The 25,890-nt window shown below is 49.4% G+C and overlaps 1 protein-coding gene across 6 annotated transcripts in view; it reads right to left on the bottom strand.

The window, feature by feature from the left end:
- Positions 1-25,890, bottom strand: part of DAZAP1 (DAZ associated protein 1) — a 1,852,448-nt gene that overhangs the window by 1,641,370 nt on the left and 185,188 nt on the right. For all 6 annotated transcript variants that reach the window (XM_069646753.1, XM_069646749.1, XM_069646751.1 and 3 more), the window contains exon 2: positions 21,420-21,460. In XM_069646753.1, the coding sequence (XP_069502854.1) occupies positions 21,420-21,460 (41 nt within the window). The remainder of the gene's footprint in view (positions 1-21,419; positions 21,461-25,890) is intronic.

Consider the following 25,890-nt stretch of genomic DNA (forward strand, 5'->3'; position numbering starts at 1 on the left):
AAACTCGACAAGGGGGGACTGGACAGTGCCCCCTTGGACAACAGACCAAGGGGAAATCGAATTACCCCTACCAGTACTTCCACAATATGATGGTTTGTACTGGTTCTGTTCACAATTTAAGACTAGTAAAGTCAATGGTGACTTTACATGCCCTGGGAGACAGTAGTCAGTCCCAGGGTATGCAGTCTATGTTTGGGGGTCACTATGACACCCCTGTGTTACTGCACTGAGGGTGCTGTGTAACACACATACGAAAAACACATGAGGACCTATGGAGTAAAAGACCACATAGACCATAAAACACATTACAAAGTCAAAGGACATTCTCAAATCATGCCCAAGAGTGGGAGAAAAAGAGTCTCACTCTTAGGAGAAAAAAATAAACCCCAAAAATCCAGCAAAGCTGCTGGGGGACTCACTAGGTTTGGGAAATTAGCCTTTACAGAGAATTCTCCTTAACAAACTCCCACTCGTGAGAGATCGTACTCTGCCGGCTCAGAGCGTCCGCCGCTGCATTTTCGTCTCCGGCCAGATGAACTGCCGAGATCAAAATTCCTTGCTGGATGGCCCAGAACCAGAGCTGCATTGCCTCTCTGCACAACGGGAGTGACCCTACCACTCCCTTTTTTGTTGAGGTAATGCATGGCCACTGTGTTGTCCGTCATGATCAGGATACTTTTCCCCCGCACAGACAGCAGGAAAGCCTTCAGGGCTAACCTTATGGCCATCAGCTCTAACAGATTGATGTGGAGATTGGACTCCGACGGAGACCAACGACCGCTGGCGGTCAAGTCATTGGCATGAGCGCCCCATCCTGTGAGGGAAGCATCCGTCACTACAGTCACCTCCGGCCATGGTTGCCAAAACAGCTCCCCCTTCATCAGGTTCCCTTCGTTGGCCCACCACAGAAGATGCTGGGAGACCGTGAGTGGAATTTGAACGGGATCCGACATCTTGCCTGAGAACTGCAACCACTGCATCTTGAGGACCCACTGCAGGGATCTCATCCTCAGCCGGGCCTCTGCCACCAGAAAAATGCAGGATGCCATGAGGCCGAGCAACCTTAAGAATTTGAAAGCCAGGTGGCCAGGAGCTCCAGCGATGTGGCTGCTCCTCTGATGGCCTCCGTTCGGGACCCGTGGCATCCAGCGATAAATCAATCTTCCGTGGTCGGACAGAAGTGCTCTTCGGGTCACAGGCAACGTGAATGGCAGAGGCGCCTGCTGCAGCTTAGAGGGGCTTCATCACCACCCGCCCAACCCCCCCGCCCCCTCAAGTAGCCCTGGATCGGTCCGAAATCGCCCGCGCATCCTGGCTCAGAATGGCGCTTCCAAGATGGCGGGCGGAAAAAGCTGATCGTGAAGGGAGACCCTGCTCGAAAGGCACAGAGATGAACACATAGCCCGAAATGAGCCTGCAGTGCCTGCAGTGTGGTGGGGGTGAGCCTCCTGCTTCTTGAGGCGAGGCGATCGTGGACACCAGGACGAGGCGGCAGGAGGCCCCCTCCCCCTCTCTTATCCGGAGCGAGGGCCTGGGCTCGGCCCAGAGGTGCCGCGATCCCTCCGCTGCAAAGTGACGATCGTGAGGGGGAGAGCCCGTCGAGCCGGAGAGGCAGACCCGCTGGGGGGCGGCGATCTCCGCTCCTGAAGCTCTGATCCAGCTGACGCCCCCGGGGCTGGACCTGGCTTGAAGCTCCGGAAGCCTGCTGCGGAGCCTCCTGCGATCCAGTTCCCCCAGCTCTCCACCAGCTGCAGCCTGGGGGCCCAAGGCCCGGCGCACCCCACAGAGCCCACAGGAGTGGCGAGGCGGTAGGTGAGAGCCCTGCAGCGCGATCTGCGCCCGGACCCCGGACTACCCCAATCAGCTTTCGGCCAAGGCCCGGTGCACCCAGTGAGGCCCACAGAGGCAGAGAGACTGACATAGCGGCAACATCGAAGGGGGGCCCCCCAGAGGTGGCCTTGGCAGCGGGGAGGGAGTCTAAACCACGGCCGCCCGCTGATCGGGTCTCCCCACTGCTCCTGGTCAGTTGATCCTTTAGGTGGCAGATGCTGCCGGAGTGCCAAGTGGCACGGCCACCACTTTGGCGCTGAGCTCTCATTAGGCCCTCCAACCAGATTGCTTCCTGGGGCGCCCCGGGCCACATCCCCTGGACCACGGACAATCCAAGGCCTACCATCAGCGGCAGAACCTTAAGAGCCTTCCTCCTGAGCCCTCCCAAAAGCCTCGAGCTGGCACGCACTACCCAACCAGCGCTTCACCAGAGTACCTGCACCGGCGACACGCCGGCTCCACTGCGACCACAGCCCTGCTGATGCCCAGAGGGTCAGCTCCCACTAAGCCCTACAAGCCGGCTGTTTCCTGGGGCGCCCCGGCCCACTCTCCTCCCCTCCTCGTCTCCCTGGTGTTCTGAGGCTTAACCTTCGCTGCGAGGAAGGAACACCCCACCACCATCTGGGCCTGGCTAGCAGCGCTGAGGGTCTGACCACCCCTCCCACCATGTCTGGAGCCTAGAGATCAGCTCATGGAGACCTCCCTAGGTGGACCTCAGACCATCAGCAAATCCTAGCTGGGGTCACCCCCGCGGCATCACCCGGCTACCCGAGAGCCCCCAAATTAGGCCCTCGCATCGGCGGACCACCCCCCATTAGAGGGATCCTCAGGGACCGGCTGGCCTCCACAGCAGAATCAAAACAGACGCAAGAGTCCCCGAATCATACGTTAAGCACGATGTCGAAGCTCGTTAAAGCAACCAAAAGCTCAGACATTTCCACCATGCTGCTGGCGGCGGACAAGACAAAGAAACCGGACCTCCCCACCTACACTCACCCCACAGAAGACACCCGAGGAGCAGCGAAAGCTGGCTATGAAGGAAGACATCCAGGCTTTCATGCGAGACATTAAAGCTGAGTTTACTGTGGGGCGAGGGGAGGGAAGAGAAAACAGGGATTACTGTTGACAACCATTACTATTTTAAATTAAAGTTACATGCGAATGGGCAGTTCATGAAAGCAACACTGAAATCTAGAATCGGATTGTCTTATCTTTGCTTGGTGATAATACCATCTTTTTCTTCTCCGTTTTTGATGTTTGTTTATTTCTGATGGAAATGCTGTATCCTGTTTGACTTAAAATCAAATAAAAACTAATTAAAAAAAAAAGCTGAGTTTAGATCCTGCATGGCAGAGCTCTCTACGAAGATGGAACAAACGGATCAAAGGCTCACAGAGGCTGTGAGAGGTCGAGGACCTGACCCAGAGTCATGACGCAACACTAATAGAAATACAGCGCGAGATACAGGCGCTGCAAAACAGGAGTGAAGTGCTGGAATTTAAGCAGGAGGACCTGGAAAACAGGGCGCGACGAAATAACCTACGCATCCGAGGAGTCCCCTCAACCATACAAGACAAAGAGCTGCCAGAATATATAGGCAACTTCTTCCAAGCTCTGCTCCTGCTCACGGACAAGGCCCAACTCATCCTAGATCGCACCCACAAGTTGCGCCCAAGGAGAGGAGGGGTAGATTCGGATGCTCCGCCGGACGTGATCACTAGGGTCCATTCCTACTCGACTAAGGAGGCCATCTTGGCAATAAGCCGCACCGGGAATGAGCTGTCATTCATGGATACCCCGCTCCAGATATACCAGGACCTCTCCCTGATAACCTTGCAAAAAAGAAGAGCCCTCAAACCCTTAACCCTATTCCTGCAGAACCAGCAGTTCCGCTACCGGTGGCTATTCCCCTGTACTCTCTAATTCACCTATCAGGGAACCCAGCGCAGAATAAGCCATCTGGAAAACACAGAGTCCATTTTGCACCCGGTCTCTCCAGGGTGCTCGCCCACTCCCAGTCCTCACCACCCGCCGGAGGAACCACACCAGCCCCCCCCAGAGACAGCAGCAACTGACCTGGTCCAAGGCACAGAGACGCCGGAAGATGATAGTCCTGCCATGACTAACGGCCGTGAAACCACCGACACCGAAATCAAAGATGAAAACAACAATGTTGCGGGCCCCGAGCGGCCCATTCCCCGCTCCAAGGAGTATGTCATCAATCCACCCTTGGAGGCGAACTCAGGTTGTTCGGTCCTAGCCCCGTTGGATGGGAAAACAGATATGGCCCTGTTGGCCATGGGAGAGGTCGAGCTGGAAAAACCGGCCCCCCACATTATCACAAGTTTACCCTCCCGTTGGAGACAATACAAAATGCAGCCACATGGAAACTGTGCCGACGCTAGGCCTTTAGATGGTGACTGAGAACCAACACCCTCCACCTCAAGACTGGCTGCGTGTGCCGGAGAATGCACAGGAGACCCCCCCCCCTCCACAGCAAAAACTGAACTTCCCGACGGTAAACGTCAGAGGCCTGAACTCCCCGCAGAAGAGGAAATCCACGCTGCAGAACTTACAGAACGAGGAGGCCGCCGTAGTCTTTCTCCAAGAGACTCACTTGATCCCGGCTGATTTTACCCGGCTGCGCGATAGACGATTTCCGCTACAATTCTTTGCATCAAACGGCACAAAGAAGGGTGGGGCGGCGATTCTATTTGCCAAGGACCTCAGACCGCAAATCCTAGAGTCCTTGCTATGCCCGGAGGGCCGCTTCGTAGCAATAAAATGCCGGAACTATGGCCAACTCTACATACTTATTTCGGTTTTTGCTCCAAATGACAAGCAGGAGGAGTTCTACTTAGCCCTAGAAGAGGCCCTCCCACATTTTGCTGAAGGCCAGACTATCATCGGGGGAGATTTCAACTGAGTCCCTGATCCACTGAAAGACAAATCACACCCTCCGGCTCGTGGAGATTTCAGCTTGGCATCAGCGTTACTTAAATTATTCAGAACCCTAGATGTGGTGGACACTTGGAGAGTCTTGCATCCCGAGGACCGAGACTATTCGTTCTACTCGTATGTGCACAGAACATATTCACGCATCAACCTCCTGCTGGCCTCCCCGCAAGTCCTAACATTCACAGATTAAGTGGTTATTGGTCCAAGGATCCTCTCAGATCACGCCCCAATAACGCGAACGCTCAGAGCCCATGACCCTGACCCCGCCCCGAGACGCAGGTGGTCCCTCTATGATCCGATCTTGGGAGATATGTCACTGAGAGATGCGGTGGCGAAATCTATAAGAGTTTTTTAAGGAAAACAAAAATGAAGATACCTCCCCAGCTAACACTTGGGACGCGATGAAGGCGGTGGTGAGAGGTGTGTTAATCTCCCAACGAGCAGCCTACCATAAACAAAAGCGACAAGTCCGCCAAGGCCTGGAAGACAAGGTACAGGAGGCGGAAGCAGTGTGTAAAGCCAGAAACTGGGCCCCGAGAGCCCACCGAGCCCTGCAGGCAGCCCGAAAGAATACCATCCTAGGCCTACGTGATCCTCTAGGTAGAGTTCAGTTTGCGGACCGTGATAAACTACGAATTGCAGTGGCCCACCTCACAGGCACTATGTCGGCAGCTCCAAGATCCAGCAAAGAGCAGCAAGCCTACTTGCAAGACGCAGCCCTCCCTCATATCACAACCGTGATGAGAGAAGAATTAGAAGCCCCGATCACATGCGAGGAGGTCGACGCAGCCATTAAGAGTCTGAAACCAAGAGCCCTCGGACCAGACTGGTTCTCGACCCAATTTTATAAAATCTGTCGGCCCCAGCTGCTGACCCCCATGACGACGCTTTTCAATTCCTTCGCCATCTCAGGGCCTATCACCTTGTCAATGCAAGAATCGATCACAGTCCTTGCCCTCAAGCCGGGAAAAGACCCCAGGGACAGCGCGGCATATAGACCCATCTCTCTGCTGAACCTGGACGCTAACATCTACTCAAAGGTCCTGGCAAACCGACTGGCGAGAATACTCCCGGACATCGTAGATCCAGACCAGACGGGATTCATATTGAATAGAGAAACCGCAGATGCCATACGCCGGGTCCTCAATTTGACTGAGATTGCTAAACGGGACTCACAAAAATTAGCCTTGCTAGCCCTGGATGCGACCAAGGCCTTCAATAAAGTGGACTGGTCGTTCCTCCGACACACCTTAGAATCCTTCCATTTTGGGCCCTCCTTTCTAAAACTCGTCCTAGCGAACTACCAAGCCCCAAAAACCCTCCTATCCAGCCAAATTCTAACATGTGGAACCAGACAGGGATGCCCCCTCTTCCCCTTGCTGTTTGCCCTAGTTATGGAACCCCTGGCCCAACGAATCCGCCGTAACCCCAGAATTAAAGGCCTCCAAATAGGCCCCGCCCAACAGAAAATCGCGCTGTACGCAGACGACATGATGCTGACCATAGCGGACACCTTCCAGTCACTGAAAGCTGCCCTAGCAGAAATTCATAAATTCGGAAGGGTTTCGGGATTTTCCATTAACTTTGCGAAATCAACAGCTTTGGGGGTGGGATTGGAACTGGAAGACAGAGTCCTTCAGATCCCATTGCTTGATCCAATTAAGCGAAAAGTCAATCCCTTACCTCGGGGTCCAGATCCCCGCTCGCCCGGAAGATACCTACCGGATAAACTTCCCGCTGCTATTCAAGAGCTTGGAGAGAGACCTCGACTGATGGCTTGCACAGGAGATTTCGCTACTGGGTCGCATTGCGGCCTGCAAGATGAACCTCCTTCCACGATTTCTGTACGCTTGCTCAGCCCTCCCCATCATGATCCCACGCCTCCCGCTCCAGTGCCTCCAAAGGAAGGTATTCCGCTTTATCTGGAAAGGCAAAAAGTCGCGGATCCGACCGAGAACTATGCTGAGCGCCCCAAATCTGGGAGGCTTGGGAGTCCCCGATCTCCAGAAATACCAGATAGCTGCGCAGATAGCTCACACCAGAGCTTGGACCATTGCATCAAGGTGCCCTAAATGGGCAGAGATTGAACAATCTCGGTTACCCCTCCGCATTCTACTGAATCTGCCGGCCTCCCTGCGAAGGACATGGCCAGCTACCTTTTCGTCAACCAAACAGACATGAAGAGCATGGGAGTGGACGCGTAAATATATAGAGGCATCCCAAGAGACTTGAGCCTGTCCGCCCCAGTGTTCCATAACCTGGCCTTCTCACCGGGAGCCTGCCCCTCGAACTTTAAAAATTTGATCGCCGGGGGTCTTAACTCGTAGAGTCAGTTATTTGAAGGGAACCAACCGCTGACCTTCGAACAATGTAAGAGCGCCTTACATTCGACATTGATGCTCACACCCCCAGATCCGCTTAGCGGCCACACGGGAAATAGACCCCCTCGAGCTGACAGCGGCAGACCCACCGAGCCGAGGGTGAATCTCGACGCTATATAGACTATTGCAGACAAACTTCCTTGTCGCTAAAGCAACTTATATGTCACAGTGGGAAGCAGACTTAGGACACCCGATACAAGACCAGACCTGGGCAGACATTTGGTCACAAACGCACTCGTCCTCTTTTTGCATTACCAATCGAGAGTGCGTGCATAAACTCCTGTTAAGGTGGTACTAGCCACCGCTCCGGCTACACCATTTCAACCATGCCTTGGACCCCTATGTTGGCGCTGCTGCGGCCTCTCGGGCTCCCACCTGCATATTTGGTGGACATGCCCAGTGGTGGCGAACTTCTGGTCTGAATACATAGCCACCATAGCAAACATTACACAGATAAAGCTGCCACTAGAGCCAGAACCTATTCTGCTAGGAATCCCGATCCCAGGCATATATTCGAGATCTGGCAAGCACACGGCCCTCATAACACAGCTGCTCCTGGCCGCTAAGATCACAGTGGCGCGAACCTGGAAATCCCCGGAGGGCCCCCTAATGATCCTGTGGTGGCTAAAACTCTGGGACATCTTCATAGCGGAGAAGATCACGGTGGCAAACAGGGGTCACCTTCACTGCTTCACAAACATTTGGTTGCCCATGATAGACTACAACCGGAGCTACCCAGCACGAACATATAAACCACGCTCAGTGGTGAACACCCTACTGGCAGAGGACAGGGAACCGGTTCAACCATCGGAGGAGCAAGGACTGGAAGGCGGTACAGGGTGGTGGGAAAGCTTAAGGGAATGTGAATACATGGCTTAATAAGCGCATTTTCTGAAATATCTGTAATGCAATGTCCTCCTGTGCGCTGATCAAAAATAAACAAGTTAAAAAAAAAAAAAAAAAAGAATTTGAAAGCCGGGCGACTCTGGGCCTATTGAAACTTGTTCACCATCTGCACAACGTGAGGAGCCCTCACCTTGGGAGGTGAGCACTTTCCCAAGGACGTGTTTCCCCCGACGTACTGGAGCTGTTGGGTAGGTGTCAGATGCAACTTCTTGAAATTGAGGGAGAAGCCCAGCCTGTGGAGGGAGCAGCAGATGAGACCAAGGTGATCCAATGCTTGCTCGGGAGAGTGTGCCCGATCAGCCAGTCGTCCAGGTATAGGTAGACATGAATCCATGAGATACGCGGCCACCACCACCATTATCTTGGTCAAGACCCTCAGGCGGAGGTCAATCCGAACTAAAATACAAACAATAGGGGTACCCCAAATGCTAATGTGGATCCGGGGGTATGAAATACCTTTTAACAAACAAGAAAGATCCACAATCAGAGCAATATTCATTTCATTGCCACTTAGTTTGTGAAAAATAGTAAGCTTGGAGGGAGGGGTTGGGATCAGTGCCCTAAGGGTCACTAGGGCAAGCAACAAAGTTAAAGCATACTCAGATTGAGTTGAGGTTTTTATATATTTAGATTCGAAAAAAGAAAACCATTAAAAAACATATGACATTATTCAAAATCACACACAAGATTTTGTTGAGGGTATATACAGACAAAAGATATATGTATATTTACAAAATTAGATCCTTGGAGCTGACAAATCACAGGTAAAGAAAATCAGTTAAATTGGAATAATCAAGAAGAAAGAAAAAAGGAAAACAAAACAATCTGACAGGATTTAACTCATTTGCAGAAAGTTGCACAGTTCCTGCTTGAAAGCAAGTCAGGATATTGTTACATATAAATCCTATCGGGCTGTAGTCCTTTCAAGACTATAGACCTGCTTGGTATTTTAGACAAGTCTGTAGATTAATTAATGCCAACGTGTGAAGATGAAGAATCTTATAAGTAGTAATAGCCAGTGCTGCTGAGAAGGATGTTCTGGAAAAGAAGCTCCTCCGTAGAGCCTTAGGGCACTGAAAAACACGTTTCGGCTATGCCATTCACTAATCGCATCTGTATGTGGCCTACCTCAGGATGAAAAAGAGAAACTGCGGTCTCCTGTGGTGTAGACAGGAGTAGGCAAAATGTGTGGCTACACAGACGTATGTACAGAGTCACATGTGGCGCTTGGGACCGGGCCGTCCCCTGTGACCACTCCTGTATTCCAGGGAATCAAGTATCTGGAGATAAAACTGGTCGTCATCCTTGCAGCGAAACACTGGCCCGTCTGAGTCGGTCAGCGCGTGGCAGGGATGGCAGGAGATATAGCTCACTCCTCAGAGATTTGGAAGAGGGAGGACTCCATTCAATCATTCATGCTATGCAAGGTATGAAGGAGAGCATTCGGAAGGAAACCGAAGGCTGGCTATCCCGCAGGGTCACTGGCGTCTGCAGCGGCAGAGAAGTTAGTCAGGCAGCAGCGCGGTCTGGAGGTCAATATGAACGGCAGGACCTGAAAGTGCAAGTCTCCAGCCGCAAACCTCAGGCACTTTCTGTGCTTGGGATGAATGGGCGCATGAAAGGAAGCATCCTGTAGGTCCGGAGACACCAACCAATCCAGAAGTTTAAGGGCTTGGAGGACTTGAGAAAGAGTAACTATCTTTAACTTGTCCTTCCTGAGACATTTGTTCCACCAAGGCAAGTCCAGGATGGGTCTCAATCCCCTGTCTCTCTTTGGGATAAAAAAATAAGGGGAATACCATCCCTGGTTCCTCTACTCTACAGGCACCAGTTCTATGGCGCCTTTCTCAAGCAGGGTTAAGATTTCCTGTACAAGAGGCGGATCTGGCAGCTTCAAAGATAGTTTTCCCAGTGGATTGTCGTGAGGCCGCTGTAGGAAGGGAAGGCAGTAGCCATGGGCTATCGTGTCCAGAACCCACACATCCAAAGTAATGGCTCGCCACTCTTCGAGATGCTGAGCTAGCCTGCCCCCAACCGGCGAACCTGGGGACATGGCCTCATGACTGTTTTGTAGCGGCTTCAGCAGTGCCTGAAGGTAAAGAGGCAGCTGCATGAGCGGCTTTAGCACCTCTATTTCCCCCGACCACTATGGGTACCTTTTCGCTAGCCCCTTTGACTAGCAGCCCCTCTCGTTCTACCAAAGGAGGAGTAGTAACGAAAAGAACCTCCCCTCCAATGCTGTCCCCTAGGACGAATAGGCGGGAGGTTGACGCACAGCTGCGCTAAAAGATTTTGCTGCAGCTTTCGAGGTCTGCAACCTCTCAAGGCTCTCGTCAGCATTGTTGCCAAACAAATGTGCACCATCAAAGGTCATGTTCAGAAGACGGGCTTACACATCCGGAGCAAAACCCGACTTCCCCAACCACGCAAATCTGCGTATAACGGTGCTCGCAGCCATGGACCGGCTAACACGGTCGGCCGTATCCAAACCCAATTGAAAGGATTTGCACATGGCATCCTTGCCGTCTTGATCGAGAGCAAGGAACCCATCCCTTTCTTCCCCTTCGGGAATATGCTCAGCCGCTAAAGAAACACAGTTCCACAGAGTGTGCGAGAACCTTGCTAAGGCACAAGTGGAGTTGGCCGATTTCAATGCCATGCTCCCCGCAGAAAATACCTTCCGAGCCTAACCGTCTAAGCGTTTGTCGTCCCTATCAGGAGGGATGGTAGGGTACGCTGCCTGCCTCGAGGTGGCCATAGCTGCCTGAACCAACAAACTCTCAGGAGTGGGGTGAGTTGATAAACAGCTGGGGTCGCTAACAGAAGGGTAGTACTTTTTTGTCAATGAGTTATTAACAGCCAGAAGAAATTCCGGTGACTGCCAAGCAGCTGCCACCCTTTTCTGTAAGGTGAAATGAAACTAACACCGGGTCAGAGGACGGACCTTGATCTAAAATGTCCGTTAGATCATCCTGCACAAAGTCTTCAGGAGGACTGGACCATCCCAGATACTCCGAAACCCTAGCCATGATCCGCCTGTACGAAGATTTAGCATGAGCCCTAGGCTCAGGCCTGCCAGATTCCACTTCCGGAGAAGTGTCCAACCCACTGGCATCATGAAGGGTTTACCTCAACTCCTCCAATTGACTGTCTCCAGAAAAGACAGGAGCCACATCATGCTCAACAGGGTTCTCAAATTCAGACCTTTCTTTGCATTGTGAATGTGAATGTTAGCATGTGCCACATATAGATGGAATTGTGAGGGTTAGCAATTGCCACACTTAGAATTGTGAACATTAGCCTGTGCCGCATCTAGACAGGATTGTGAACGTTAGCATGTGCCACATATAGATGGAATTATGAAGGTTAGCAAGTGCTACACTTAGACAGAACTGTGAACATCAGGCTGTGTCGCATCTAGACAGGATCGTGAATGTTAGCACATCCCACACTTAAATGGACCTGTGAACACTGGCCTGCACCACATCTAGACAGAACTGTGAATGTTAGCATGTTAAATATATAACCCACTAACCAAAAATGCTTAACATCTCTGCATACTTATCTCATTAAAAACACTCACAATCATCTCTCGCACAACAACCGGCACGCACTTCACAACACTGCTACAACACATAAGCCGCACTAACAGCTCATGAGGACGGACATCGATCCAATACTCGCACCAAAGCTCAGCACCCGGTGTATACCGAGTTGAAGCTGCCAACAGAACACCACTCCTCTCACTATCCTACTCCCTATTCACCTCACTAACCCATCCCACCTTCTCGTTTGCAGATCCGCCAGAGCGCCTGGGGACCAACTCCGTAGGTGACGGTGCGCGGTACAAATACCTTTAACATTAAACATGTATGTCGTCCAGAGGGAGTTGAAACCCTGGCCTGGGGACAAAAGAGGGCCTGGATTCCGGAACAGGCCTCACAGACTTCCTCGTAGCCTTCCTTGAAGGATCTACCAAATCAGGGTACTCCAATAGTAAACTGCGGGCAAAAATACCTGAAGGCATCGAGGACCCCGAAGGCTTCGACGCCGAAAGCGTCGCCAACATTGGCGTCGTAAGCATTGAAGGCTTTGCCGTGGGCTGATAAGACGGCAAAGCGTCGACGTCCGAGTCGGACAGACACGGCGCCGACCGAGTCAACGCCGGCTTTGAGCCCTTAGCAGGTTGCATAGGTCTCACTGGAGACAAGGACCGAGACCTGGAAGCACGTCTCTTGCGACTATCCGAAGCCTTGTCCGAACAGGACCTCAAAGGTTCCCGGTGCGAGTCGCGTCACGGACCCGAGCCTGAAGGCGTGCGAGCCATGGTACGAGACCATTCCTTGCTGGCTTTGTTAGAAGGCGCGACCGGAACCGTGCCCTGCGATTGAAATATCACCAACATCTGCCCCTTAAAGGCAGCCCATTCCTCCAGAGTCGAGGACTTCGTCGGGCATGCCACTTTCCTCGCGGCTCCATCCTCTGAGTAGGACGGGGAAGGCGTCCGGTGACGGTGCTTCCGAGAACGCTGCGACGAGTAAGAAGAATGGTGGGAACCACTCCAGGACCGAGAACCCCGGGCCTCCTCCCAACGCGGGGAGTCGCCCCTCGAATCGTTGGTGGACACCCCTTTGGTTTTCGACTTAGAAGTACGGGACTTACTGGGCTTAGAACCCCTACCTACCTGGAGCTTCCCCTTACACCCCCGCGAGGCCTCTGCAGTCAGCGACTGGCATTTAGAACAGTCGTATGTGTCGTGACTCTCACCCAAGCACCACAAACAAATGCGATGCGGGTCGGTGATTGACATTTTCGACTTGCAGTCCCGGCAGGTCTTGAAGCCAGACCGCGGAGTCAGAGGGATCGAAGAAAAAGTCATCTCTACAATGAAAAACACGAGGCGAGCCAAGTTCTCGAAGCAAACACCTTTGCAGAAAAAACAGAACTGAGGCTACGGCCGCCGTGCGTCCGATTTATAACATCCGGTGATGTCGCCCTCGACGGAGACCTTCGAGGGACATCGACGCAGGATGCCCTCTGGCAAAAAAAGTATCCGAAGTGCACAGCTGTGGACATTACATGTCAAAGATGTGGAATACGTTGGAGGACACAATCCATTCAAAACATATTTATTCTTTTAAATGCCTAAATGGGTTGCAATTTCTCCTTTAAAACTATGCTAATACACTCAGGGTATTATTCTTAATGTTCTTACAACTGGGCAAACCCCAGACCGCCCCACGACCCCTCCTATCCCCAAACTTCATTGGAGTTATCAACTGTGTTCTGAAAGAGAACCTCCTCCCCACTGTACGCAGGTGTGCAGTACTCTGTGCGGATTTCCCGTTATAGATTGTGCCATCCCCTAGAGACTTCAAACATCTTCCAGATTTGCTTCGCGAATAAGTTGGTCTTTAAATTCGAGTTACTAAAAATTATTTTGTGGGGATCAATCGGCCCATTTAGTGTGTTGCCCGTTTCTCTGCACTCTAATGAAGATCCTATTGGATTGGGGAGGAAAGCACTCTTGCAATCCAGCGGACACCACTGTTAAACGGGGCAAGAGTGTAATGAAGCGTTGGTTTGTGACCTTCATTTCTTTACCTACATCCGATATTTTTTCCACTAATTTACCGGAAATCCCGAGCATCCTCCAGAGTATTAGCTTTCCAGTTTGCCATTTAAACTCTAGGAAAAAATATCCTTAATGTTGTAGATTTCCAACGAGGGGCATCTAAATCCCTGTAAAATCCAGTTAGAATGTCTCTTAACTAGAACAGTGTCAACACAGATGAAAAAACTGGATTCACACTCAGCACACTGACGAGTTTCAGAAAGAGGCAAAATAGAGGATTGGGGAGGGTCATGACACGACAGCTTAAATGTCTATCATTGTCCATCCCATCTCCCACGCCCTCTCCTCCCTGCGACTATTATAATTGTAGAAATGCCCAAAGTCATTGAGACAAAGTTCACCAAGGACTCTCACTCTTTAAAAAGCTAGAGACGCCAGATGTTTTAAACGCATACAAACTGGCAGTCTCTCCCGCCGATGGAATAGCAGCAGTCAGGGCAAGCTATTACTACAAGGAATACACAGCTGGTAAAGGATCTCTCTTCAATCAGTCGTCTCCAGTTTAACCCTTAATAAGCCCAGTTTTCCCCAAAATTCGAGGAGCAAGCAAGCCAGTACACCAAGTTGTTTACCACAGAAAAATTGTTCACAGGTTTGATAGTCTTCTATGAACCTCTCTGCACAAAACAGCATTGCCCTTCCATGCGTGGACTTTGCTGCAGAGGGTATCCCGATCCGGTATGGCACTACGTGTCAGGGGCGGGACCAGAACCAACAGCCTTTCTTCAGCGTTACACTCTTTCTACAGCTGCCTTACGGGAGAGGGTCTCCGGGCCCGGTTTTGTTGTTTGAGCTCTTGTGCTATGTGTAAGGGGGGCGAGGACTGTGCCAACAGCCTCTTTTCGGCGTTACACTCCCTCTACAGTTGCCTTTGAGATTCCATTTCAGACAACATCCTACCTCTTCAAGCACCCAGACATGCAAGCTGGTAGACAGGCAAAGGAAACCCATACAAGTAGTATGCAAACATTGCTGAAGGGGTTTGAGAAGGTGATCTCCTTCTGGCTTAAGTTTCCTATGCCCGTAACTGGTAGTGTAGCCTAAGATCATCATGCGCCCAAGGACGCTGTACTACTTGCAATGGATGCCCATGCAGATGCCTCGGTCCTTCGCAAAGTTGAATTTGTTTATTATGCGATTATAGTTGAATGGCGCACTGCTAAAACCATGCTACAGACACTCCGGCTTCCTTACTCGTAAAGGGAGGTGGGGTCCCATGATTTTTCAAACTATAGGGTTAGTGCAGCTAGTCCTTTGGTTCGCAGGTGGGCATGAGCAGGTAAAAAAGGCAGTAGTTCACCTCACGAGTTGAGGAATATTCGGTCATAGGCAGACAAGATATTCAAATATCAGAATTTACTGGAACGATTCAGCATATGTGGTTTCGATCCAGACAAAACTAATCAGCATAAACTGATGTACATGCACAATCTTGGAGTTGGCAGATTTTTTTCCAGGAAAGACTCATTTTGGGAAAGGTTGCACAATTGTGGGCACCATACCCAGCATTATTGGGTATTTGTATGAAGACTGTAGGCTCTTTGAAGTTGGCAGTTACTGCAAGAAATGCCCAACAGTTAACAGCCACTTCTGAGTGCGTGCAGCGCAGATTCAGAAAATGTGGCAGAACTTTATTTAAATTTATAGAACGCACTACAGTCCTCGGGCATCGAGGCGCTGTGAAAGGAAGGACATGAATGAAGGCTTGATTCAGGGTTACAAGAATGCGGCCCACAAAGGTACTTAATGCATAGTGATCAGTTATATAGTGATCAGTTACAGTTAAAATTACAAGGAAACAGTGTGTGCAGCAGCTTATGACTTTACAAAGAGCCTAGTTTTGATAGCTCTTCTAAAGGCTGCGTGAGAGTCAATCTGACGGAGTTGCGGTGGGAGAGAGTTCCAGAAGGTAGCAGCCATATTTGGGAAGCTCGTGCCACCCGCCCGCACTGTGTGTGTGATGGGCGGCGTTATTCTTTTGGCGTACGCCGCTCTCGACGGTCTGGAGGTGGTGTGGGGGACAATTCTGTGGGCTGGGTGTGGGGGGGGCAACCCGTGAAGGCATGTGTGCGTCAAGGCGAGTGTTTAGAAAACAATCCTTTCCTTGATGGGAATCCAGTGGACCTTCCTCCTGACTTCCGAACTGTGGTCTTTTCGTGATATGCGGCTCTCAGGGCGTTATTTTGAGCAAGTTGGAGTTTGGCAAAGTTCATGAGAGAGGTCCCTACAAAGAGCGCATTGCAGTAGTCAATCTTAGAGCCAATGACTGCCCTTGCAATGCTGAGGTAGTTTTCTTGGGTGAGGAAGAGTCTGGCTGCATTAAGAAGTTTGGAATGGTACGCTGAGGCAGACGCTACAGCATTAACCTGTCTATTCATGGTTAGGTCTGGTTCGATGTACACACCCAGAGTCTTGCTTACTTGGGAGACAGCAATAGGGATGTTGTCAACAGTAAAGGAGGAGTATTGCTTGCCCAATTTACCCAAGGTACATGAGGATCCAATTAACAGAAGTTCGGTCTTCTCACTATTGAGACATAACCAGTTCTTTGCCATCCAGGATTGGAGAGTAGATGGAATTGAGGGTGTTGAGGTTGGCTAGATAATCACCCGAGATGGGGATCAGCACTTGGTTATCATCCATATAGCTGGTATATGAGATGCCCAAAGAGTCCAAGATTTTGAATAGGGTCTTATAAAAAGGTTGTATAGTGTGGGAGCAATGCAAGAGCCCTGCGGGACCCTGCATTTGATGAGACTCAGGTTGGCACAAGAGGATTCAGAGAAAACCTTCATGACTCTGTACTGTAGGAAGGAGGTTATCCAGGTACAGGCCCTCAGGGAGAAATTTCCTACGGTGGAAAGGTGGTGACAAAGGGTCTGGGGATCCACCAGATCCAAAGCAATGGATAGGTCCAATAGGACAAGGAGCGCGAGTTTGCCGACGTCTCTGAGATCGTCCATTTGATTTTTTAAGTTGAGCAGGGCAGTTTCTGTGCCATGCCTAGGTCGGAAGCCGGATTGCTGCAGACCGAGGAGGTGGTTGTTCTCGATGAATTCTTGGACTTGCAGATAGGCTGCTTTGTCCAGAATTTTTGGTAAAAAACAGCACAGTGGTAATTGGCCTGTAGTTCCCTGGGACAAGTGGGTCGAGGGACGGTTTTTTCAAGAGTGGGCGGTCCCATGCTTCCTCGAGTGTCGTTGGGACAAAGCCTGACTGGAAGGAGGAGTTGATAAAGGCAGTGATGAATGGGGTAACGGACGAGGCACAGTCTTTAATGACATGAACTGGACAGGCATCCCCTTTACAGTTAGAAGCTTTGATGGATTTGAGGAGAGCATTGACCTCAGCTTCACTCATATCGCTGAAGTTAAATACTGGGGTAGGGTTCTCTGGGGTAGTTGGAGGCGCCGTGGCAAGGGATTTGGATAGTAAGTCAGAGAGGGCTTTTTGGTGGTTGAAGATTTTGGTGTGCAAAGTTTCAAGTTTGCTCAGCATGGCTGTTTGAATCTTGTTGCACCATGTTGTATCTTTTAGCGTGGAGGGGGTGCAGGAGACACAAGCTCCCTGAAGATGGAGAAGATTTCCTTCGTCACTGATTTTGAAGGAGGCCACCTTGGCCTGAATGGCAGAAGTTTTGTAGTTTTTTTACATGGCTTTAAAAGGCTCCTTTGGCAGCATCACTGGGGTGCTTTTTCCAGGTAGCGAGCGCGGCCCTCTTTTTGGCACGAAAATTCCATTAGTTCTTGGGTGAACCATGCGTTGGCATGCTTAGTTTTTTTAGGTTTTTTTAAGGTAAGAGGCGCGACCTTATCAACAGCTTGGGTGATGGCTGCATTAAAAGCTGAAACAAGGAGTTCTGGGTCATTGGAAAAGGGTGGAAAGAGGGCTGGTACTGCGAGAAGGGGCAGGATGTTCTAAGTGAGTTTGCAAGAACTTCTCTAGAGAGCAGCAGGAAGAGGAGTAGTTACTGTTGGAGCCCCCTTGATGATCGTGATGCTTAATTTAATGCAGTGGTGATTAGACCAAGGAATGTGAGCAATCTCTGAGACCAGGAGTGAGCAGTTATGAGAGGACACCCAATCGAGCATGCAACCTTTCTCGTGAGCGGGCTGCGAGATAGCTTGGGAGAATCCTAGGGTGGAAAGGGATTTCTGGAGGGTGGCGGAATTCAAGTCAGTTGGGCCGTTCAGTCCTAAATTGAGGTCACTAAGAAGCATGATTTTAGAAGATTCTTTAAGATTGTCTGAGGGCATGAATTAAGGTTTCATGGAAATCTGTGACAAGGCCTGGTGGACGGTAGACAAGATGAAGGGCAATGGTGCAGTTGGGGGAAAGATAAAGTTTCAATGGGAGGTAATCAGAGTTTTGGTCTAGTTCACCATTGAGCTGCCTGATAGAGATAATGTCTTTAGCTATGACAGCTACGCCACCACCTCGCTGACCCACCAGGTTGTGCCTGTAAATAGTGTATCCAGATGAGATGGCAAGGGAGAGTGTAGGGCCAGAGGTGTCTCTCAGCCAGGTCTCACAGATAAAGAGGTGGTCTAGGTCGTCCTTGGTAATGAGGTCATGAACATCCAGGGAATGGGCTGGCAAGGAACGTGAGTTGATGAGGGCACAGTTGATTGTCATAGCAAAGCTAGCAGGGGGACTTGAAAGGGGATGAGCAATAGGTGGGGGCGGAATGCTGGGCAAGTCAACAGGCAATACAGTAGGGCATGTAGCAGGAGTATGCACCAGATCAACAATAGTGGCAAGCAATACATAGTTGAGTACACATATTGGAAGTGGGATCTGTGGGCATGGCAAAGTCTCGAACAAAGAGATGGCAGGGCTCATGTAGCTGCTTCTATGTGCAGTACTGCGGGGGGCCAGTTCGCTATGGGTGGGTTGAGTATGAGCAGGCAGAGGAATGGTCAGACTGTTGATAGCCCCGTGCAGCAGTGCTGCGAGGCGGGGGAGCCGCTAGGGCCAATTGCGAGTACATGTTAGGATACGCGGTAAGCGGTACCCCTGTAGGGTGCGGTCGGAGCATAGCTGTGCAGACAGCGGTGCTGGGTCGTGGCCTGGCAGCATGGTGGCGGGTGTACTCACGTCTTACGAACATGCGTGTGAAGGGTGGATTGGCGGAGCATCTTGCTCGCAGGCGAGCATTTCTGTAGGTAATGCTGGGTGTGACTGCAGAGAAACAGATGGTCAGGAAGCGCGATCAGAAGCGCAGGTTTCTAATGTTAATAGGGCAATGCACAGTGGCACCCGGAAGCGTGGTGCTGGCATATCCCTTACCTGATGGAGCAGAACTTGTGGCGGTCAGCGACGTCGAGCAGCGGATAGCTGCAGAGAGGGATTGAGGCCGTGTCCCCTGGCCTTTCCTCCGCGGCTTTGCCTCCCGGCTCCACTCCCTTCCATTTAAACAGGAGGGGAGGGACGAGGAGGGCGAGGGAGCCAATCCTGGTGTTGGGTTTGTTTTGTTGCCGGTATCCGTGGCAACAGGAGCGGCGGCCATCTCGGGGCAGGTAAGCTCCTCGTGGTGGTCCGTGGGTGAAAGAAATGCGCTGGGGCACAACGGTGCTCGAGATGGTGGATCTGCCTGATGCAGATGACGCCGCTGGACACCCCCTCGCAGCGGAGCTGAAGAGAGGGGTTGAGGCTTTGTCTCCTGGCCGTTCCTCCGCGGCTTCAGGAAATAACCACTGCACCTGAAGTTAACTACAAATATGGGCATAGGCAATGAAGCGAGGAAAATAATCGTATAAAGTGTGTAACAAGCAACGTCCTTGTTGCGAACTAAATGGTAAATGGGCCTTGTGACAAAACTTGAACAAAGGAATGGGCCAGGGTCTACGAAAATACCAGGTTGCGTCTCCAAACGCTAGATTTCGAATGATCCAGTGTAAATGCCTTCAAAGTAGCTAACTTAACCCATCGAGAATGAAATATATGAAAACAGACAAATAGGCTAATGCCCTTGATGCAGGGCACCAAATGCCAACTTTGTGCACGTGTGGTGGAATTGCCCAGTATCCAGTAGTATCAGAGTTCTAGAGTGGGGTAGTAAGAATTCTAGAGTGTCGGTGAGTGACTTGGCAAGGACCAAGTGTCTCTGCTGGGGCTGGTGCTGGTAAAGATGAGTAAATTAACCAAAATCCTCATGCTGGGACTGGCAACAGCAATAAAGAGTTGCCAGAGGTGTTTGCCATACGGCTAGGCTTGGAGAGATGGAGAAAAGAAATCATGAGCGACTATCGCATGGCACATACCGGAGCAGAATTAAGACTACAGCTCCAGCCTCTTTCAGGGCATAGGCAGGAGTGAAATCACCTATGAAAAATCATCCAAAACAATGCAGTGAGTGTCGCCAAGTGCATACGCAAAACTGACCCCGTGTCAGTATCCAGGAGGACCCTACATTGGCTACCCATGAGCAGTAGGATTTATTTTCGGTTGTTGTGCATTACGCACAAGTGCCTGTAAGGAAAAAGTCCCAATTATTTGTCAAGCAGATACTCCTGGCTTCCAGCCCGGAAGGTGCTTAAAACAAATAATTAATGTCACCTTCAGGTACCAAGGTCTAGGCTATCACTGGTGGAACAGGGGTCTTTCCCCTATGTTGCTCCAAGAGGTTGGAATGCTCTGCCTCCACAACCCAAGAGCATGTAGTTGCGGTCTAGTTTCAAACGTGGTCTGAAAGCTGCTCTATTTCAATGATTTGCTTACCTGCACTCCACACATCATCACTGCCCCAAGTTTAACTACGCGCTTTTTGTCATCTGTCCCGTATAGCGCTCCTATTCCTACGGGACTTGTTCCAGCGCTATATAAATGAATAAATATGCATTAGTGCGTAGTTGCAGACAGGAACCTCAGAGTAAACAAGTATCAATATAAGGATGGTGGGATTGCACGCTGTATATGGGATTTTGGATTTAATATTTCTGACTATCCTTCCGATTAATACTCACTCTGAATTGCCTGGGGAAACAGAGGCACTGAAGTGCAATGCGGTGAACTGGCATGGATAACCAACAGACATACATTGATTGCCTGCACTCTGTAACCTCAGTCGCCACCGATTGCGAGTTTGTTTTTCAACTTGTTGGCGCTGTGAAAGTTATTGTAGATGTTTTTATTACAATGCTAAATTGCTAATTAACTTGTCATCTAAATGTTTTAGGCAATGAAAACAGATAGGAACTAAAAAATAAATACAAAACAAAATTGAGCACCAGTAACTTCCAGGAAAAAATTTGGCAAAAGCTATAAACCACAGTAGAATCCACTCGGTCCATCAGTCACAACCTTCAACCTCTAGATCTTATTTTAAATCAAATTTTAACGATACAAAAACGTGTCTCTAACCAGAAAACATTGTGATATCAATCGACGTGTGAAAGCAATGCTAAGCTATAAACATTGAAAAATATCGGCAGATGCAGGCCAGGTATGCTTATCAATTGTTGGATAAAGAGATTATTTCAACGTTTAACATAACGAATCAAATCGGATTGCAAAGAGATTTTGTATTAAAACAATTAATCCAGAGTGCACACACTGTGAAGAATTGGTGAAGCCGACACTTGGGAGAGAGTTGGAAAATAAACCTACTTTTTACACATTTTGCTAGGCCACGATTGTGTGCTGGCATGGGTTGATTACACATAAGTGCAACTGGACTAAGAACTTAAAACTCAATATGACATACTCACCCTGTGTAGTACTCCAGTCCAGGCCGCCCACAAAGAGCTTTCTGCAATAAGAAAAAAGAATTACTTATTTTTTCTGTGGTCACAGTTTACAGCTTTTTAATGTTACTCTTGCTGAAATGATCTAAGAGAATAAAATGTAATGTTACTCACACAGTCTAATTTTCTCCATACTACTAGGATTCTCAGAGGTTTGGGATTAAATCCAGAATTAGATTGCAATGCTTTATTTAATGCGGAGCAAACATCTGCACAAGCACAACCACAGCCCTAACAACCTCAGCATGCTCCAAAATTGCACTTCAATTTTTCTCCATCCACGTATGCAGGTATTTGCAGAAAGGGAGTATTTTAGTGGGGTTGGTGAGAGGCCTTTTGGACTACTGTACTTTACAGCGAGATTGATAAAGGTTTTTCCTTAGTTAACATTACAGGGGCCACACAGACTGAGACTATTTCAGCCTCAATCCCCGAGATATACCTCATACAACTGCGGTAGGCCCTAGATCATAGTTACTCAGTGTTGCAACAAGGTCTCATGTGAAATGCTAGCGCAGGGGTCTGTAACATTTGGCTCTCCACAAGCTGTGGTCTACCAATCTCATCAACCATAACTAGCGCAGTCAATTAGATGAAATCCTAGGTGCAGTGTTCAGTGGTCGAAGTGTTCCCTGCTGGCCTGTCCCGGCTGCCCACAAACTCCACTGCCACTCCCTCTTCCACGTTCAATCCAAACCCCCAAACACACCTGTTGTTTAAGTTTAAGGGAATATTCAGTGCAGTACACTGAAGTGCAAGCTTTATCTTCTTCCTACACGTTTATTTTAAAACTAAACCTTTTTGGAAACGTTTCTTTTTACAATAGAAGTATAGCAACAGACCTATCCAAGATAACCAGGGAATTTACAGAGTACTACTCAGAACTATATAAATCCGACAAACCCCTAGAACAGAAGCAAAAAGAATATTTGGAAAGTTACAGCCTCCCAAAATTGTCAGAGCAGGATACCCAAGACCTAGACCTAGACCAAGACCAAGACATCACGGCTGAGGAAGTTTGCAGGGCAATAGCTACATTACCAAATAATAAAGCTCCGTATTTACAAATGACTTTTATAAAACATACAAGGAACAGTTAACTCCCCACCTGGTTGAGATGTTTAACATTTTGGGGGGGTGGGACAGGGAAAGTAACACAAACTATGGAAGAAGCAATGGTTATTTTGCCCTCGAAACCAGGAAAGGACCCGTCATGTAAATCCTACAGACCAATCGCTCCAATCAACACAGATGCAAAGATCTACACTAAGATATTGCCATCTCGGATGGACCATCTCTTTCCGACACTCATTGGTACGCATCAATCAGGGTTTATACGAGGTAGACAGACAGGAGAGGATACCATAAGAATAGCACACTTAATAGAAAAGGTTAATATTAAGGATGCTCCGACTCTCCTAATAGCATTAGATGCCGAGAAAGCATTCGATAGAGTGGAGTAGCATTTCCTGTTTGCCACTATGGAGAAAACGGGGTTTGGGGCTAAAATCCTCTCAATGATAAAAGCAAACTATTCTAATCCCAAGCTCCGCTTGCTGATAAACGGGCAACTTGAGGTAACGAGAGGAACAAAATAGGGGTGTTTTCTGCGATTCATTTGGAACCGCTTTTGGCCACAATTACGGAAAAGGCAGACATAGTAGGTATCCCATTTGGAGGAAGGACACAAAGTTGCCGCATTTGCAGATGCCATGCTGTTAACACTCACAGACCCAGAAAGGTCTATTAGGGCCTTGGATAGGGAACTGGTCCATTTTGGGACAGTAGCTGGGTTAAAAATAGACACCCATAAATCAGAGGCAATGAGTTTGGTGTTACCGGAAGGGAAAGAACGGGAGCTTAAAGGTCTCTTTCAAAACAGTTGGGCAGGCAAGGCAATAAAATACCTAAGGGTCAACATCACTAAGGATTTCGATTCACTATCTGCAGCAAACTAGACTTCCCTATTGGGCAATATTTAAGCAATATGACCCGAGCGGCGGGAGCATTACCGATTCGGGTAATGCCCAAGGACCCATAGTTATATTGCTATATAGCTTAATGAAGGCCGCGGGGCATTACCTGAGTTGGTAATGCTCCCGTCGCAAGGGTCATATTGCTTTTAGTACCCCGGCCCGCAAGATTTGCGTGACCGGGGCACTAAAAGCATTTTTTTCTGCCCCAAAACATTTTGGGACAGAAAAACAAAACAAAATGGCCAAGAAAATGGCCACCGGGAAAGGTAGTCTGGAGTCAGTTTTACCTTTCCATGGTGGCCATCGGGAGAGGAGAAGAAGATAAGTGGGGTTGGGAAGGAGGAAGGGGAAGAGAAATGGCAAAAAATAAATAAATAAATAAAAACACCTGTGTCCCCGGTGGGGGACGATGGAAGCCTCCAGCCGTGTGGAGGCACGAGCGAGGATGGCTTCGCTCCGAGCCTACACACAGCTGGAGGCTGCCATTGTCCCCCACCAGGGACAAAGGAGGTAGAAGGTAAGTGGGATGGGGAGGGCAGGGAGCAGGGAGGAAAGGGAAAACAAAAACAAAAACCAAAAAAAAGCCTTACCCGAGTCCCCGGCGGGGGGCGAAGGCAGCCTCTCAGCCGTGGGGAGGCTCGGAGCGGGGATGGTCCCGTTCGAGCCTCCTCATTGGCTGGTGGGCTGCCACGCCCCCCTCCGGGTACAATGGCCATGGAATCCTGGCCGAGGGATTCCTGGCCAGGTAATGCCTCGGCGAGGGCCAATCAGAATGGTTGTTTCATTCTGATTGCGCCCTCGCCGGGTACTAATAAACAATACAAGAATGGGGCCCACTGCGGATATCACAAATGAGAAGGATTCATGTGATAAAAATGGTAATTCTCCAAAAAATCTTCTATCTTATGACACTACCAACGAAAGTACCAAGGTCTTTCTTCCGAGCTGTCCAAAGGCACATAGGTAGATTTATTTGGAACAATAAAAAACCCAGGGTGGCAAGCCGGGTAATGAATATGTCGAGAAACGGGGGTGGGATGGGAGTACCAGATATGCAGGCGTACTATCTGGCAGCACAGATCAGGGTAATAAGAGACTGGTGAAAAGATGATGGGCAAAAGGTGTGGAGAAATGGATGTAGTCGTAGGAGGTCATCTTGAAACCTTCCCTTGGAAAGGTAAGAGGGATGGGCCACAATCTCTATCGAAGCATGGTTAGCTCTTCAGTAGGTGACGAATAAGTGACCAGAGCGGGTCTCACCACTTTTCCATCACCATTTACCCCCATATATCAGAATCCTCAATTCACTCCGGGAATGTGAAGATCAGGGTTCAGCATATGGGAAAAGGGTGGATGCCTAAAGTTTGGCGACATGTTCAAAGGGGGAGAGTTCAAATCTTTTAACTAGTGCAAACTAGATTTCACAATAGGCGAAGTGGGGGGATTTCGTTACACACAAATGAGACACTGGTTGCTGAACCCATCTATCAAAGAAGCAGCAACAAAGCCCCCAAAACCCTTTGAAATATTACTATTAGCGGACTCTGGGGACAAACATATAATGGGGACTTTGCACAAATTCATCAAACAAAATGAAGACGTGGGCCCAGACGGTATATGGGGCAATGGGACAACAGATTGATGAGACAGAATGGGCACACTTATGGTATATCATCCCCAAACTGACAAGATCACTCCAACTGCAGGACATATGGGTGAAATGGATGCATCAGCGGCACCTTACCCAGATTAAACTGTACAAGATCTTTCTGAAGGTGTCCAAGGAATATTGGAGGAAATGCGGAGAGGGGACGTGGAGTCATGTCTGGTGGGAATGCCTGAGGGTCCAACGGTATTGGGGTAAGATTATGGAAGCAATGGGGGAGATGGTGGAGATCAAGCAGAAGAGTAATGTTGGCGTAGCAATCCTAGGGGTAGGAGGAACAATCAAGGAGCTTCCCTCGAAAGTACAACAAAATGTGTATGCGATTTTAATGATGGCGGGGGCATTGGTGATTGCGCAGTAATGGAAATCTAAGGATTAGCCTACTGGACATGAATGGGTGGAAAAGGTGTGGCAGTTTGTAGAATTGGAATGGGTGTCCTACTCCCTGCCAGGGAAATATCAGGGATTTGTGGTTGATCGGGACCTAGTAATGAAATTCCTACAGAATAGGGGAAGAGGAGAACATCAGCATTGGGAATGGGCTTTAAAAATCATACAGACTTTATGCCCTCAACGGGGAACTGAAGAACACAATGGACTTTGGTTGGGACGAGGGTTTGGGGAGGGTTCAAACATTTTTTAAAAACATGCTAATAAAAATGTACGTGAAAATTATAGGAACAGTAAAACCTAAAAAAAAAGAAATTTTACCCAAAAAAAAGGAAGCATTAAAAGATAATAAAGTAGGAGCACCGCGCCCAACCACTCTCGGCCACTTCGACCACTATGGGTT

Source organism: Ambystoma mexicanum, chromosome 1p, assembly GCF_040938575.1.
Source record: "Ambystoma mexicanum isolate Mex_15411 chromosome 1p, UKY_AmexF1_1, whole genome shotgun sequence".
In the NCBI taxonomy this organism is placed as follows: Eukaryota; Metazoa; Chordata; class Amphibia; order Caudata; family Ambystomatidae; genus Ambystoma; species Ambystoma mexicanum.